General features: G+C 42.1%; 1 protein-coding gene across 1 annotated transcript in view; it reads left to right on the top strand.

Moving 5' to 3' along the window:
• Nucleotides 1–18,557, top strand: part of ace (angiotensin I converting enzyme (peptidyl-dipeptidase A) 1) — a 46,310-nt gene that overhangs the window by 15,532 nt on the left and 12,221 nt on the right. Inside the window, exons 11-23 of the mRNA XM_038299710.1 lie at nucleotides 4,577–4,699; nucleotides 5,181–5,386; nucleotides 5,488–5,624; nucleotides 7,121–7,279; nucleotides 10,612–10,699; nucleotides 10,848–10,991; nucleotides 13,198–13,389; nucleotides 13,773–13,870; nucleotides 14,025–14,197; nucleotides 15,092–15,315; nucleotides 15,403–15,547; nucleotides 15,677–15,775; nucleotides 15,949–16,071. Coding sequence (XP_038155638.1) covers nucleotides 4,577–4,699; nucleotides 5,181–5,386; nucleotides 5,488–5,624; nucleotides 7,121–7,279; nucleotides 10,612–10,699; nucleotides 10,848–10,991; nucleotides 13,198–13,389; nucleotides 13,773–13,870; nucleotides 14,025–14,197; nucleotides 15,092–15,315; nucleotides 15,403–15,547; nucleotides 15,677–15,775; nucleotides 15,949–16,071 — 1,911 coding nt within the window. The remainder of the gene's footprint in view (nucleotides 1–4,576; nucleotides 4,700–5,180; nucleotides 5,387–5,487; nucleotides 5,625–7,120; nucleotides 7,280–10,611; nucleotides 10,700–10,847; nucleotides 10,992–13,197; nucleotides 13,390–13,772; nucleotides 13,871–14,024; nucleotides 14,198–15,091; nucleotides 15,316–15,402; nucleotides 15,548–15,676; nucleotides 15,776–15,948; nucleotides 16,072–18,557) is intronic.

The raw sequence follows: 18,557 nt of genomic DNA, 5'->3' as shown, positions 1-18,557 counted from the left end.
GGGAGCACCCGGAATTGCCAATGGCGCCCCCGATAGGCGAACCTGAGAAAACGGCGATGTTCTGCCGCAATAGGCACGTGAAAGTAGGCGTCTGTCAGATCTACTGATGTAAACCAATCTCCCGCCACAATGGTCTGAAGGACCTCTGTTATGGTGAGCATGTGGAAGGGAAGGACCTTCAGGTACCGATTCAGTCCCCTTAGATCTAAAATGGGGCGAAAACCGCCGGTCTTCTTGGCCACAAGGAAGTATGTGGAGTAGTAGCCTCTGGGTTGCTGCAGAGGATCTACAGACTCGATTGCCCCCTTGCCCAGGAGGGCGGAAAGCTCCTGGTCTAGTGCCTGAGATTTCACCGGGTCTGTGATGACAGTCATCTTGACCCGGTGTGAGAGGGGGGGCCGCCGTCGGAACTGGAGCCTGTAGCCATTGGTTAAGGTGGCAACCACCCATGGATCTACGGCATGAGCAGCCCAGAAATTCAGCTGCTGATGGGAAAAATGTCCGACGGCTGGCCCGGTGGCATCATCTTCTATCCCCACGGCCCCTGGGGGCTCTGGGGGGAGGGCGCCCAGGATTTGAGGCCCGGGTCTGTCTAACAGGGCGGCAGACTGGCTCACGAAAGTCCCTTCTCGGTCTCTGCTGCACATCATGGGGATAGGAACCAACAGGTCTGCCACCGGTCTGAGGTCGTGGCTGAACGCTGGGGGTAGTGGCAGGGCGGCCCGAACGCTGGGGAAAGGCAGGTATGCTCCTGCGAAGGCCGGAAAGCTGCTGGCTAGTCTGACGTGCCTGAGCAGTCCGTTCCAGCGCCTCCAAGGCAGCTGATCCAAACAGCTCCCCTGGTACAACCGGTACACCCCTGAGGGTCCTACGGCATGCTTCAGTCAGAGGAGACTGTGCCAACCAGACCTGTCTACGAGCTTGGACAAGGAAAGACATGACCCGTCCAAGCTCTCTGGTCATCAGCGCGAAGGCCTGCAGCGCTGCGTCACTATAACCAATCGCCGCACTTGCACCACCAGTGTCCTGAACAGATGCAGACAGGGCAAACATGAGGTGCGCCAGGGAATTGCCAAGGTGGCCAGCACGCGCTCCTGCATTGTACGCCTTACAGAGGAGGTCATCTGTAACCCGACATTGAGTCCGCGGGCACCGGACATCAGAACGCAGGGCTTCATCTGGTGACACAATCAGTGAAGCAACAGCTGGTTCAATTGCTGGCATACGGTCCAGGCCGGCCTTCACTGACTCATGCATGGCAGCTAATACACGACCATCCGAGGAGAGACGCGACAGCGCTCTCGGTTCCCGCCAACAGGCGTGTAACTCCTTCAGGTACTCCTCTGATGGAGGTACAGAAAAAGGAGTAGGAGCCCTTCCACGTCTGAAAAAAGCACTGCCAGAGCTGGATGCCTCTCCTTGTGGGAGTTCCAGCTGCAGCTGCTTCAGGGCCATAGACATGACCTCCCGCATGGAACCGTCACCGGCCTCTCCAACCGCACTCTGAGATGAAAATGAACCAGCCTCAGAGGCTTGAGAGGACCCTGCCTCCTCCTCATCTCTAAAATGAGAAGCGGAAGCAGCCAGAGAGATAACGTCATCCTCTACAACCAGCTCGGGCATTGGTGGGGAAGAGAGCCCAACCACTGGGAGCGAGGGATCAGATTGCCGTGTCTGCAACAAGGACTTCATCTCTGCCAGCTCTGCTGACAACTGCTCCACCCTTGTGGACAGGCTCTGGTCAGGTTTGGCCCGCTTCCTCCGGGGGAGGGGCACAGATGCTGTGGTCCCACCACGGCGCTTAGAACGCTTGGGGGGAACCACCTGCCCAGAGGGCGGAAGGTCCGAGCCCTCCTGGGGGCACAACCGGGCCACCCTCACTGCATGGGGCATAAAGCTGCAGTTCATACAGGGGTTCTCAGACAGCGCCTCCAAAAGGTGCTCATGTCCAAGGCAGGTAGGGCACAGGTCGTGGCCATCCTCTGCCTGCAGGGCAGCCCCACAATCTATGCAGCTGTGAGAGCCATCCATGTCGAAGGCCGACAAGGCTTAAAGAACAGAAAGTTATCGAAAATCGGGAGAGGGGGCGCAAACGCAGCCGTCACCAATTACAGCAGAGAAACGAAAGAGGCTGCGAGCACAAGGCAGCCGATACTGGGAGAGGGGGCGAGAACCGCTACCGTCACCAGGTATAAAACCAATAAACCAAAAAAGCTAAAAACGTTAGCTGTATGGAAACTTAAGTTGGGAGTAGGAGCGAACAACGCTGCCGTCACCAATTATAGCGGATAAAACAAGAGAGGCTGCGGACACAAGGCGGCCGATACTGGGAGAGGGGGCGAGAACCGCTACCGTCACCAGGTATAAAAGCAATAAACAAAAACAGCTAACAACGTTAGCTGTATGGCAACTTAAGTTGGGAGTAGGAGCGATAAACGCTGCCGTCACCAATTAAGAGAGCAGACCAACGAAAAGGCTGCAAAAAAGGTTGATATTGGGAGAGGGGGCGAAAACGCTGCTGTCACCATTTATAACTAAGCAGACTGATGAAGAAGGCTGCAAACAAACCAAAAAACTCCAACTACTACTTCGGCAAACGAAGTAGACCACACTTAGTTGGGAGAGGGGGCGAAAACCGCGGCTGTCGGTAATTATAGCAGCGCAGACCGGTGAAAAAAAGGATGCAAAAGTAGGGAATATACTGGGAGAGGGGGCGAAAACCGCTGCTGTCACCAGGTATAACACCAACAAACTAAAGAAGCTAACTACGTTAGCCGTATATAACTTCGGCAGTGAAGTTATTCACACTGGGAGTAGGGGCGAAAACGCTGCCGTCACCAGTTCGGAACAAAACAGCACGAAGCTGTAGGTAAAAAGCTAAAGTCGTGAGCCGGGAGAGGGGGCGCGGACGCTACCATCACCAGCAAACAACTCACTTACCTTCCGTAATCTTCAGAATCGACCCGTTGCAGCCCTGGGAGGGCGGAGAATAACCGCAACTCCGGTCAAGAGACAGGGGCTTCAGACAACGGGGAAGTTAGCGAACCGCTTGCGAGAAGAAAAAAGGAGCAGGGCAAAGGATGACACCAGGCTATATAGCTTTTGAGTGGTCATCCGGTGTCACAGGTGTGACTCTGTTGGTATAATTACTCGAACTGCGCATGCCTGAAGGGAACATTCAGTGCTTTCAGCACCGCCCTCTGGCGGTCAGTAGGGATGAAATAGAACTATAGGCAGGTGTGAGCTGCTTTGGCTCGGTGGCTCGTCTGCTGCTCTCTGTGTCTCCTCCCCTTCTCTCTCCCTGCTCTGCTCTGTCTCATCTCCCTGTTCTTCTCCTCCTTGTAAAGTGAAATTAAGCAAGTGGTAAACCATACAGATAATTAGGAAAATGTTATAAAGATGTCTAGTTTAGACAGAGGTTCACTGATATGTGCATGAGTGTTTCTGGAAAGCATCCAGTATGGGCGATTGAATGGATGTTTTTTCTTTGTCAGCTTAACAGCTGCTATTTCTGTTTTTTTTGTTTTTTAAACCTGTTTTTTCCTGACCTGGCACTCTGCACACACCTTTCTCCTCTGCTTCCGTTGTACACCTCTCCATATTCGGACTGACGATCATAACATGGGTTGACTTTAACCAGATTAATATATACAGTGGTGCTTTATAGTTTAGACACACTTCCGATAAGAAAAGGCTAAATCCAAAACAGTAATTTAAAAAGAAACTGAACTAAATAATGCTTTAGAAAATTAAAATATTGATTGTATTGTCGTTTCAAAAATAATAAACAAACGAACAAAATAGTCCCAGACACATTAGAGCACCTCACTCATGAACATTTCACCAACCATCCATCAACAGGAGCAAAAATTTGACTGAATACTCAAGATTTCCTCAAAGCTTTGCTAAAAATTGTAGTTCAGGAGCTTTTTAAATTCTTTTTTTCAGTGTTTATTATTAATATTTCTGTTGAACCACAATTCAAAATTAATGTCATAATTATCATAGAATTTGTATTTATTATTTTGTCAATGTCAATCAATTTCACTGGTAATTGGCTCATACACTATTACAAAAAACCCAACTCAATCAATTAACTTAAGAAACACCAATTGAATTGAACATAATCCACTCCATACAATCTAAAGTTGCTTTTATATTGAGCTTCCTCACCTGTTGCCAAAAATGAAAAAGTCTTTGGAAGTCCTCCATCATGTCATTTAATCTCAGCTTAGTTTTACGTCCTCCCTTTACTTTGCTATAATTTACTTTAATCGAGTTTGTCATCATAACACGACAATGTGAAACTAAAAAATATCAAGCTTTATCAACACTTTACTTGTAAATGAGTATAAACTGATTCCAGTGAAAAAAGACAATATTTGCTGTAGTTTTTTTTTTGCCACTTTGAAACAAACTCTGAGGGAAACAATTAAGGGAAAGCAACTCAGTTTAAGAGACTAAACTGAAGGGAAGTGGAAAAAGGGGGCAGCTTCAATGACACATAAAACCTAACCATGATTCAACCCATCTTTTAAATGTGTTTTTTTCCAATGCGGTTTTCTTTCTTCTCCAGGTACTTTGTTAGCTTTATCCTGCAGTTCCAGTTTCACGAAAAACTCTGTGAGGCAGCCAAACACACCGGACCTCTGCACAGATGCGACATCTATAAATCTGCAGAAGCTGGAGACATTTTACGGTAGGAATCACGTCTTTATTGCACATGAATAAGTGGGACTGAAACATTTTGCCAAAAATCTGAATTGTGTTTTTGTTTTTTTTCAACTGATAGTGATTTTGATTTTCTATCCACCAACCACAGCATATAGCATTTTCCTAAGCATATAGATTCTTCACACTAGGATTGCTTTCATGACCTTGTTCAGAGTCCATAATTGCAGGACTTTACTGTTACTGTTGTTTGGAAAAGTTCTTCTAGACCTATGCAGGATTCTGCAGCCTTGTTGCTACTTCGTCTTCCCTTCTCATTAGTGCCACCTAAAGGGCTGGAATGAGAAAGCCAGACACTTATCTGTTGTGATTTGACCAAAAGCGCCTCTATGAATTGAAAAGTTTTTCTGTCAAATTAAGTTCATATTGCACGTGGAGTTAATTGCCTATTCCTGTGAGTAATGCACATTTTTCAAAATGAAATACAATATACTTTCTTCCATCCACAGAAAAGTTCTTGAATTAGGTTCCTCGAGACCCTGGCCTGAGGTGCTCCAAGAGGCTATCGGCACAGATAAGATGGACGCCAGCTCTCTAATGAAATACTTTGAGCCCATAACCAAGTGGCTGGAAGAACAAAATGTGGATGAGACCCTGGGATGGCCTGAATTCACCTGGGTCCCACCTGTCCCTGAAGGCTACCCTGAAAATATTGGTAATGCTGAATTACGAGCTCATTAAAAGGCTTCACATTATAGACTTTACAATATTAAATGTCTCATCTCACTATGAATATGATTATGTTCATTTACACAGACAAGAATACAGACGAGCTTAATGCAAAGCAGTTTTTAGAGGATTATAACAGTACAGCTGAGGAAGTGTGGTATGCCTACACCGAGGCCTCCTGGAAGTACAACACGGACATCAATGAAGCCAATAAGGAGGATATGGTAGGAAAAAACTTCAATGATTGACTGTAAATGATGGCTCAGCTCAGAGGGCACAAGTGCATTAGTCAGTGCATCCACAAATAAACCAAAACAAAATACAGTTTGTCAATCATGCATCACACTGTTTCCACTATATTTACACTTAAAAAAAAACATATTTAGCAGCATTTATTTCAATGTTGCTCCTCCAAGGCTCACCTCAGAGGTTTTAAGTGATCTTGTATTGAGCTGATGATAGCTTTCCAACGAGAGGATTTATTCATCTTCATAAACAACATATCAGACTTTTGGTAACCTATTAATGATCTAAATGTCCATATTTACTAGTTATGTGACCTTACAATGGAAACATTATGGCCACGGCCTCTTCAAGCTATTCTACTCAGTACATCCACAAATAAACAAAAACAAAATACAGTTTATCAATCATGCATCATATTTTCCATGCATCACACTGTTTCCACTATATTTACACTTTAAAAAAAATTGTGGTTAATAAAATACATTATCTATAATGTTCTTTTTTCTAAATAAATTCCAGTTTTTAAGATCAACACACATTTACCTTTTTAATATCATGAAATACTAATATGTTTCAATTGTTTGAATGGGACCTTTAATGACCTGTACTTGGCTGCCATTGACTGCATCACTATAAAGGATTGCAACAGCTTTCCATGGTGATCGGAAACAACCTCAAAATAGGTTAATTTTAGTGACAAAACATGTATTTAAAGTCACATTCAATGAAAATCCCCAGAAATGTACAGCCCAATACTCGATAAGGTTCCCTAAACCATAACTGCTCAAGATCAGCATGTCCACCTTACATTCCTATGAATTTCTGCAAGCTTGGGGGAGTGGCGGCCAGGTGGTTAGGACATAGAGCATGGAATAATGAGGTTCTGAGTTTGAGTCCCACTCCCACAGACTGCACTCGGGGTCTCTGAGCAAGTTAACCCCACACTGCTCCCAAGGCGCCTCACGATGGCAGCCCACTGCTCCACAAGGGGATGGGTTACATGCAGAGGTACATTTCTCCAATGTGAGATTAATAAAGTTCATTTATTATCATTATTTTTATTAGCAGGTTAGCTTCAACACCCATTCACTCAAACACAAATATCTCTCACAAAGCCCATTTTAACTTTTATCACATGCAACTGCAGAATCCATAACATATTGTTTATGTTTACCAACATCTGGTAATGAATAACTGAATGTTTTGAGCTGATGATACAGTAGCTTTCCAACCAGTGCATTTATTCTTCCTCGGCTGGTGGGCAGCTCTACTCTCTATCAGTTGGGTATTTTACGTCCCCCTATGGCAAGCATAGGTGTAGCGATTAGTCGTTTTGAGTTAAAATAATACCATATAAATATTTATATATTCCAAATTGTCAAATTAGCATCTAACGTGCATATTGGTGCATCCATCTATTCCTCTGTCTCAATGATCATAATTGGATGACTTGGCCTTTCTTCTTCTTTTCCAGCTTAAGAAGAACCTGGAGATGTCGGCTCACACCCTTCAGTACGGCCTGAAGGCTCGACAGTACGACTTCACTGACTTCCAGGACCCCTCAGTCAAACGCATCATCCAACATCTCAGTGACATTGAAAGGGCCGCGCTGCCCTCCGCCGAGCTGGAAGAGGTGGGAATAAACTATGCTGGAAATGTCTATGAAAAAACATCCAAACTCTTTAAAAACTTTTTTATCATTTCAATGTTTCAGATCATCAAAGGGTTTCTTTATTTATTAACAAAATCCTGTTTTTAAAATATTTTTGTCTGTTAGAGAAAAAGCAAACTGAGCTAAAGCCACGACACCTATGTGATTTTCAACGACTGCTGTAAATTTGAAGTTACCACATTTTCACGACCATAAGGCGCACCGTACTAAAAGGCGCAGTCTCAGTTATGTGTGCCATTTCTGTATTTAACACACACATAAGGCGCACCGGACTATAGTGCGCGGGTTTTATATACCGGTACATGTCCTCTACTACCTTTAAATACCTCTACTGCGTATTTAAAAATAGAGTGGGAGCAAAACTGAGTATGATTGTGCTTTATTGTAATAAATCAAAGTCATCATCCTCTGTTTCTGAATTAAACAGCTGCGCTAAATCAGACATGCCAATTTCCCCTTCTTCGCTGTCAGAGTCACTTTCCGTGATGTGCGGCTCCTCGGAAATGATGCCGGCTTTTGCGAAAGCTCGTACAACAGAGCCAGCAGACACGTTAGCCCAAGCATCTACAATCCATCCGCAAACTGTGGCGTAACTTGCCCGGCACTCGTTCTTTGCTCGATGATCCACCGCTCGAGTCTTTCCTCCAACTCGGACCACCTCGCCTTATGTCCTCAGCTGTGTCTTCATCGTCTGTCGGAGTTCGTTTTCCATCTTCCTCCACTTGCGAACCATCGATTCATTAATCTTGAATTCTCTGGCGGCTGCTCGGTTTCCATGTTCCTCTGCGTAGCTGATAGCCTTCAGTTAAAACTGTGCATCATAGGCGTGTCTCTTTGCCATTTTCAGGGTTGCTATGACAACAATGTTCTGCATAAAGCACATACCTGTTCTTTTATACACAATCCACGCCCACACTTCCCCCTTTAACGTTCTCATGGTGGTCTCAATAATGTCCGCAGTAACACATAGGGCGCGCCGCACATTTTGAGGGGAAAAAAAGACATTTATATGCGCCTTATAGTCGGGAAAATACGGTAATAAACACTTCGTAAGTGTACTCACTCACATTCAGGATCATATGATATATGAATGCGGGTTTGATGTTAAAACCAGCTCATTGTGCTCGTATGGATCCAGCCTTTAACTCCTTTTATTTTCTCCAAAAACTGCACCTTCGCCTTTCCTTTTGACTGGCTGTTGTACGGACCCACTACGATCTCCATGTGCCGCTCCATTTTGTTTTCTTTCTTTACTTTTATCGTTGTTCCACAAAATCTGTTTTCTGTGCCTTTAAAGGTGTAGTTTTTCTTTTTCCGGTGGATCATAAGGATAAGTGGTCCTCCTAATTGTCATTTATTCTCAATAGATTTTTACCTGAGACCATCCTACATGCTCGTCTCCAGTTAGCTATCTTTTTCTGCTCATGCGCACTTTCAGGCACATATCTGTGGTGGAACTACAATTTCAGACATTCACCGAAACTCACCTTTCTCACCACTGTTCTTTGAAAATGGCGGAGGGTCGTAAGAGAAAAGGTGTCTACGAAGTGCATGAGAAGAAAAGAAACACCTCAGAATAGGCAGATATATCCCAGAATGCTTTGTATTTAGCTCTCCTCACAAAGCTTTATGGGATTTTATCTATTTTTTGTCCTGTTCAGCATTATGGCAGCAGAACTCATATCTGAGTACCGTGCTATACTGATCAAATTTGCTCTGCCAAGGGAGTCTTAGTTGGTGAGAAGCCCCCCTTGATTACCCAAAATTACTTGATTTATTTATTTTGTTACAAAATTAACATATGACCGATAATGCCGAACCTGACAGAGACAGAAAAAAGAAAAACAGTGGAAAGGAAAGAGATCTTTTGGACCAAAACAGAGAAAAATTACAAGAAAAACCACACAACCAGCTACTGTGTCTAAAAAAACAAGAACAAACAAGCAACAAGAGCAACAGCATTGGGGGATTTTCTGTCACATTGGCTGCTGTCGCTACCCGACAGCTGCGACTAATATAAAGGATGGCACAGGTACAGACGTGGTGGAGGCGGAGTTATGTAACAAACCGGGAGCAAAAAGTAGTGATCCTCTGTCCCAATGGTCAGTTAACTGAGTTTACTATATAGTCACTATATAGTCCAGCTCTATATAGTGATGGAGGGATTTAGGGGTTAGGGTAGACATTTGAGCACATTAAGCTTTTATGAGCTATGAGAACAGCAACTTTAAAACAGCGTGTACACGGAGAAATGGGCTTGTGCACGCTCTCGCACGACTTTAATAAGCCTTCCCTCTCAGGAGTGGGTACAGGGTTTTGCATGTGCATTTTTTTCTAAGTGGGGAAGGCGGGTTTTATAAAATATTCGCGAAAATCCTCCATAATACCTTTAACTGACATCCCTGTGGAGGAGTTTCAGCCCACTCTAGCAGAACAGTTTTAATAAGCTATTTTTTAAAGCATGATCTTGTCAATAAGATCTTAATAAGGAGTGAATTTTGTTCCGTTATTCATGTAAGGAAAGAACAAGTTTCGGTAATGGAAATTTGAAATGAAGGCATTCTAGAAATGAAACTTTGAAAAACCTCTTCATCAAAAAAGGTTTTGAGAATATTGTTGTATTCTCAGATTTTTTAGTTTACTTTTTATTTATTTTTTTCCCTTCAGATTAAGTTTTACGAATAGCGTTTTACAAATCACATTCCCTCCTTTTCTGGGGGCGGGCTTTCCTCTGGAGTGATGAGCGATGACCCTTTTCTTACAGAAGTTAGCAACAAGATTTTTATTGTCAGTGTCTGCATCAATGGTTATATTGGTTATACAGTACGTGAAGACTGCTGCCATACGACCTCAAATTGAGACTGATTAGGTTACTTTTTTTTTTTTAACAGGTTACTAATGTACTTGCTTGCATGCTTTGAATTACTTTTTTTTCTGCAAAGGTTAAGTGTGCTGAAGCTATCATAGCTGTTCTATAAAAATCCAAAGTGTCACCATGTTTTACTGTCAGTATGAAGCTGTTTCTCTGAAATGTGTCCGTTTGCACTAGAAGTGAAAGGACAGACTCTGTTCAGTACGTTGCAGTTTTGTTTTGTCCATCCACAAAATCTTTTGCCACACTTTTGAAAAGCCTGGGGAGGTTCACGTCCCCAGGAGTGACTGGGTGTCTGTCCTGGGTTGTCCTGGCAACCTGTCCGGGCTATAATGACTGCCTCTTATGTGGAAAATGATTCTCAAAAAGGTCACAAGAAGAATTTCTGCTTGATTAGAAACAATTATTTTCTTTTTTGCAGTACAACACTCTTCTATCTAACATGGAGACCAAATACAGCGTCGCTGAGGTTTGCAGAACAGATGGAAGATGTCATCCTCTGGATCCAGGTAAAATTCACAAATATTTCAACTTAACTAGAATGAATTACCTGATATAAACCAATTAATGCTCATAAGGATTCAAAATCATTTCACTATTTTTTTGCCTAAAGCACAAGTTGTTCTTGGCTGTAATATTGTTTCCTGCTGGTTTTAGATCTCCAGAAAATCATGGCAGAGAGCAGGGATTATAATGAACTGCTGTTTGCCTGGAAAGGATGGAGAGACTCTGCTGGAAAAGTTATCCGTGAGGATTATAAGAGATATGTTGAACTGGCCAATAAAGCTGCCACCCTCAATGGTATGACACCTGGATCTGATTTTACCTAAACAATCCTATTCCCACTCTCGCTTTTTCTTTACATAAATGTTTGCTGTTAAGAAAAACAACTAGAATGTATCATTTGTCAGTTCTGGGGTTTTACACTTAAATCAGCTTGCTCTTTTCAGATGATAAGTTCTTTAGCTCAGTTGTAATATCCTAAGATCTCTGAATTGACAATGTTTACTTAAAGGTACCACATATCTTGTTCTATTTTTTTTCTATGAATAATTTGCCATTTTAACTATATATATATATATATATATATATATATATATATATATATATATATATAAAAAATATGCACAGTTTTATATTGTTAAAATACTGTAAAGTGTTTTATCTTTTAACTCACTATTATGACTAATTATTACTATTACTCATTCACTATTATGTTATTCTTATACAGTTTTCTAAGGTCCACATTTGTGTGAATTTCTCCATTTTTGGACAATGAAGGGATTCCTATTTTATTCTATTCTTTTCTATATTATAGACAGGTGCAGACAGGCTCAAGAAATACACTTTGTAAGATGAGCAGAGATGCATCAATCTGATGCCTCCCCGGATTTGATATCAGATTAATGAAGCTGATCTGGCTTTCCAGTCCAGTCATATCTTTATTATTGACATCATACACAGCAAAACAGTTACAGCTATCTTATCATTTTAATTCCATATTTTAAATACAGATAATATCATCACTCTGAGTGCCAGTGGTGTCAAAAGTACACCTACTTAAGTAGAAGTATAGATACTGCAGTTTAAAAACACTCTGGTAAAAGTTGAAGTATCAACTTGACCTCTTTACTCAAGTAAAAGTGAAAAAGTATGTGCTCCAGAAACTACTTAAAGTATAAAAGTATAAAGTAACCTTTAAGAAAAACAGTCAGATGCAACTATATGAATTGAAAGCTAAATTTTTCGACTATTTCTAAAAATTCTTTGAGATAGGGCCAAGGATGAGGGAGGTCTTGTTGGTCTCCATCTCCCGATACGCTCTCGCCTGTGTCCGACCTTTCAGACATTTCAACATCTTTTTCTGAATCCCACATTGTAGCATGGCATAGACAATTCACGTTAGCAGTTTGAAGAACACCTGCTTGCTTCTGATGATTTCCTTTAGCTAACCAATGAGTCTTTGCGTTATACGACTCATCCAATTACACTAGTTTTCACTAGATGTGGGTGGAGCCAATGATCTGCATTGGAACGAGCACATGACGGGAAATAAATATTTAGAAACAATTATCCGAAGCCAAGAGTAACGAGTAACGTTTGTTTAAAAAATGTAAGGAATAGAAAGTACAAATATTTGTGTGAAAATGTAATGCGTAGAAGTCAGAAGTAGTAAGAAAAATAAGTAATGGAGTAAAGATACCTAAAAAGTGTACTTAAGTACAGTAACAAAGTATTTTTACTTCATGACATGACACCTCTGCAGAGCGCACACAGCAGCTAGAGGGAATTTATATCTCTCTGATCTTTGCAGATGAGCCAACAATAATAATCCCATTCAAGGCAGGTTAATAATCCATTTTTATCTTTACGACTAAATGATGCAGCATTATCAGTGTTTTATTATTAAATCATGGTCGCTGGTTATCTTAACCTTTGTATTCGCTATTTGGAAAACACTATACAAGGACTTTTAATATTAAAAGCTGCACTTATTGATAAACAATAAACATTATTCTCCTGTTTTTCATATGCCTTGAACTGTCTATGGGATTTGTACAGCTAAACGTTTGTGGAAAATATACATATATATTAAACTTAAACGAAATTATCCTAAAGCACGTTCAGCTGGATCTTAAACAGTGAGCAGAAAATATTTATTTCAAGGTTTGTGTGAAAGTAGACTCTAAATCGCAGAAGGAAAGAGCTACTTTTTACTTAGTAATAAGTAAAAAGTTTTCCTGATGCAGCATTTAGTTAGTTCTATTTCTTTAGCAGCTCAGAGAAATGTCAGTTGAACACAAGTTAGTGCAACACAGACTTCAGAAGTTAAAGAGTTCCTGTTTGCTCTTTTCAATCCATTCACCAGAGCAAAGACCACCAGTTTGGTCCCGCTACAGTTGGTCTAACTATAACCCCCTCGGCTCAGTGAGGAATGTGTAGCAAAACTGTGAGTCAAAAGTGTCAATGTAAATACGCCTGTGTTCACCTCTGCTGCTGTTTACAGGTCATTCTGATAATGGGGCTTACTGGCGGTCCCTGTATGAAACTCCCACCTTTGAGGAGGACCTGGAGGCTCTGTGGAAGGAGCTGGAGCCTCTCTATCTCAACCTACATGCCTATGTTCGAAGGTCTCTCTATAAGAAGTACGGTGAAAAGTACATCAACTTAGAGGGACCCATTCCTGCTCATTTGTTGGGTAAGTTTGGAGCTTTTTGGCTAAAAAAAACTCTATCAAAAGCTGAAACTAACAAGGTTGACAGCGTGGAGAATAAAATGAAGCAAGGAAGGAAAAATCCAAGGAATTCTAACACTATAACCACAGCTTTCCTTTTATCTGCGAGCAAACTGCATTGATATGCTGCCTCTGGCTGCAGATGCCTTTGGATTTAAGACAGATTACATTTTCTTTCAGAGGCATAAAGCGTGAGATTGTGTGTGACAGTTCCATAAGGTTAGGGATTGAACTGAGTCACAAACACAAATCCCACTTGGTTAAACACTGACATAACAGAGCGGTCTGCTCCTTAACCTCCCAGACGTGGAAACATAAAGCACTGCTGTTCTCTTCCGTCATGTCAGGGAACATGTGGGCGCAGACGTGGTCTGGAATCATGGATTTAGTGATGCCGTATCCAGACGCCACACAAGTGGATGCCACACCAGCTATGGTGGCACAGGTGATTCAATGCATTAATTATCATGACCTAATTAATCACACTAATGCCAATCATTGACATATTGGCTAAATAAACCAGATCAGTTGTTGAACAGAACTGCAATCACAGTGAAAATACCAAAAAGTTGATGCAGAAACTGTTTTTCCTTGTTCAGGGCTGGAATGCCACCAGGATGTTTCAGGAGTCAGACCATTTTTTTACCTCCCTGGGTCTGCTGCCGATGCCACAAGAGTTCTGGGATAAATCCATGCTGGAAAAGCCGTCTGATGGACGACAAGTGGTGTGCCACGCCTCTGCATGGGATTTCTATAACCGCAAGGACTTCAGGTTTTTTATTTTTTTTCCTTTAACTGCATAAAACAATAACATATTTTTTCTCTTTACATATTTCAAAGAAGTAATAAAAATAAAAAAAATCCACTGGACAGTTTTTTCCAAGTTTGAATACATTTCACCTCTCATCCAGGAGGCTTTTTTCACTTCAAAGTGTCAGGAAGAGCGTTGAGTTTGAGGTTTTATACAGTAGCCATTCAAAGTTTTTGTTTAGAAAACATGGAAATTGGGTCCACCCCTTTGGAATGGGGGTTGTTTGGCTTCTTTTATTAACCCTAAATGCCCCATACTTGTCTATGTCTCTGAAAGGGACATAGACAAATGTGAGAGCATGCACGAGCCCTTGTGCACGAGCAAAGTTGCTGTTTGCATCATTCATACGAGTTCTAGTTCACTGTTCTAGAGAATCTAACGTTAAATAGTACTGAAATAACGCATAATTTCTCATTAAGATATACATTTTTGCTCACACTGAGATGCATATTTTTTCTTCTGTAAACTGTTAAAAAATTGAAATCTAAATAAGTCTGTTTTTCTTAAAATACGAGCATTTTTTTCATTTTTTTCTTGGATTGAGGAGGTGAGACGTTTTGCCAATGGAACAAGCCAATTTACATTTCAAATAAGAAAAAAAGCTGCATTTTCCCATTTCCAGAGCACAATATTCAATTATCTTAATTTAAGGGTAAAAAATATTCAATACATCAGCAAATCATTTTATAAACCTGCTCAAATTAAGGTTAAATACACTTGATTTAAGACATTTTACTTATTTCTAGAGCGTTCTTGCAGTTAGAGCTTTAAGCAATGAATACAAAGAACAATCTAATGATAATCTTCTTATATAAAAAATGTAAACTGCAACTCTGTCCTTAAATGTGTCCATAGGATAAAACAGTGCACTGTTGTGACTATGGATGACCTGATCACTGTTCACCATGAAATGGGTCATGTCCAGTACTTCCTGCAGTACAAAGACCAGCCTCTGTCATTCCGCGATGGCGCCAACCCCGGCTTCCACGAGGCTATCGGAGACGTTCTAGCACTTTCAGTCTCCACGCCCAAACACCTGAAGAGCATCGGCCTCCTAGACAAAGTTGAGAGTAACCACGGTGCGTGACAAAACCAAACCTTTTTATTTCCGTCTTTAGGCGACGCAGAGTTTTTACACTGCATTTCATTCTGTAACTCTTATGTAGAGAGCGACATCAACTTTTTGATGAGCATGGCACTTGACAAAATTGCCTTCCTGCCTTTTGGTTACCTGATGGATCAGTGGAGGTGGAAGGTTTTTGATGGACGCATCCCTCCATCGGAGTACAATAAAGAATGGTGGAACCTAAGGTGAAGAACTTTATTGTTACAAAGTGCGCTTGTTACGTGTTATTATGACCATCTTACAGTTGTTTACTTCACAATTAAAGTCATATTTGTAAATGATTTGCTTAACCTGTAGATTATTGTTTATTGCAGACTGAAGTATCAGGGTCTGGTTCCCCCTGTAACCCGCACTGAAGAAGACTTTGACCCAGGTGCAAAGTTCCACATCCCTGCAAACGTGCCATACGTCCGGTAAGCCTCCATTTGCAAAACAAATGAGACGTGTTGCAGCTGAGCGTCGCCAGCCTGATAACTGCTTCGACACTCCAGCTGCAAAGAGATAAAAAAAATCCAACTGAAACGTTGTGCTTTCTAGTAAAACAAATTACTTAATGTTAAATCTTTAAAATACATATTTTTTTCAGCTACTTTGTAAGCTTCATCATCCAGTTTCAGTTCCACCAAGCTCTGTGTACCGCAGCTAATCATGTCGGGCCTCTGCACACATGTGATATCTACCAATCTAAAGAGGCCGGGAAGCTGCTGGGGTGAGTGTCTACTGAATGCTATATATTCGTTATACTGTTGATGATACATGTAACACATTAGCAGTGGTGGACGGAGTATTCAACAGGAAGTACCCAACAGTAGTAAAAGTATTGATACTCATAGTCAAATCCTACTCAGCTACACGTAAAAGTTAGTCAATAATCTACTCAGGAGTATTAAAGTACTTAGTTTTGAAAATACTTAAGAATTCAAACGTACGCGCACTTTAAAGTACTTAAGCATTAAAAAAATACAAATAAAATTTTCTAATATCAGTACATTTCTGTATATTTTCAAGAGTAATTTTAAAGAAACTTGTAACTTTCCTAAACCGCCTGATGTATTGATGCGTAGAACAACCTGCTGCAGATTCTACTAGTGTTGGGCAGGTTACTTTGAAAAAGTAATTAGTTATAGTTACTAGTTACTTCTCCCAAAAAGTAACTGAGTTACTCTACAATAAAAGTAACTAGTTGCTAGTAAAGGTAAGTATTGCGTTACTTTTGCGAGTGTATGAAATTAATAACTGAGGATGTCTAATTCTGAAATCCTGTGTTTGGGTTGTTATAGATACTGCAACATGTAGCTATATCTATCCATCCATCCATCCATCCATCCATCCATCCATCCATCCATCCATCCATCCATCCATCCATCCATCCATCCATCCATCCATCCATCCATCCAGATTTCTCCATATAGGCTAACGATCGTTCAGGGCGGCTGTTACGCGCCTTTAGCGAGCATGCGCGTTTCCTGTCGCTTGCGCGGTGAATCGTGCCGCCGCGCTGTGCGGAGATGCAGAGGAAACTGTATCTGATGGGGAAACGCAGAAATCCCTTTACTAAAGCATCAACATCTAACACCTTAAAGGGATAGTTCGGGATTTTTGACATGAATCTGTATGGCATCCCCATCACCAGTGTCATGCAATCACACTGACTTACCCCTGGCAGCATCCTGTGAGCAGAGTTCTCGTCCAGCTTTGGTCAAGCCGAAAGTAGTCCGGCAGGTTTGCTAGACCCAGCGAAATAAAAACGTTTCTCTTCCCAAATCATTATGTGTTCAAAAGAGTGATATTTTTGCATCCCAAAAACATTGTAGTGGAAAAAGTCACACGTCGTTATCACTTGGTCCTATTTTCTCTCTGTTCGTATCAGTGCGCGCGACACCATGACCTGACAGCTAGGCCCTACCTGTTTGATTCGCGATTGTTTACTACTGGGGAAGATGTCTGACTACGAGAGCGACGAGGAAAACATCGACTTCCACTTAGAGCCAAAGGGATATCTTTATAAACCCGAGTACACTGAGGATGAACTTCGACAAATGGAGTTAGATCGGGCAGAAAGAGAGAGGGTGGACAGAGAAGTGATGGAAGCTGAAGCCGGAGCCGCAGGAGCCTCAGCTGGAGCTGCGATATCCTAACCTGACAACAGCCAGATGCATGTCTCGCTCCGCCTAGCTCCGCTCACATACATCTGGGAACCCGCCATAGGAATTGCCTTTACTGAAGGCTGGGCCTTATTAAAACGCCTTGCATATGATTGGATTAGCCACTTGTCTGTCATCTTTATTGACGTGCTATTTAACCACTCACACCGAAGCTAACCCGTGACACTGTGAGAGAAGGAGCCATTTGGTAGATCAAGCTCTTGCCAAATCCGGTCGGGAGAAGGGCGAAAACATAGTTTCCACCAACAAAAGCCTTCAAAGCCGTTCTCTGATGTTCTTTTAATGAAACAATATCAGATAGATTGGACAACACAGAAGAAATAGCAGCATCAATGCTAACGCTTGCTTCCTCAATGCGAGCCGCCATTGTTGTTGGAATCTCACGGTCGCTTCTCCACTCCAGGACACACCCGCCCTGCGTCCTGATTGGACAGACCATAAATTCGGTTGGGGAAATCACTTTCAATGAGCGGGTTCCCAGATGTATGTGAGTGGAGCTGGGCGGAGCGAGACATGCATCTGGCTGTTGTCAGGTTAGCGATATCCAGGGCGGCCGACAAATCATGGTGCACTTGTTTCAAGTACGAATTAATGCAGACAGAGGTGGAATGCTACTGTTGCCACGAGTGGGATTTAGTAATGCCCGAGATACAGAACCTTTCCATTGATGAGGATGTCGGAGTCGCAGCAGCTGCTGTCTGCATTGAAATGAGCTGGAAAAGTTGAGCTCGCTGTCAGAATGACGGCGCGCACTGATACGAACAGAGAGAAAATAGGACCAAGTGATAACGACGTGTGACTTTTTCCACTACAATGTTTTTGGGATGCAAAAATATCACTCTTTTGAACACATAATGTTTTGGGAAGAGAAACGTTTTATTTCGCTGGGTCTAGCAAACCTGCCGGACTACTTTCGGCTTGACCAAAGCTGGACGAGAACTCTGCTCACAGGATGCTGCCAGTCAGTGTGATTGCATGACACTGGTGATGGGGATGCCATACAGATTCATGTCAAAAATCCCGAACTATC

This window comes from Cyprinodon tularosa, unplaced genomic scaffold (genome assembly GCF_016077235.1).
Source record: "Cyprinodon tularosa strain WSP-4 unplaced genomic scaffold, ASM1607723v1 ctg433, whole genome shotgun sequence".
Taxonomy (NCBI): domain Eukaryota; kingdom Metazoa; phylum Chordata; class Actinopteri; order Cyprinodontiformes; family Cyprinodontidae; genus Cyprinodon; species Cyprinodon tularosa.
This window is presented reverse-complemented; position numbering and strand designations above follow the sequence as displayed.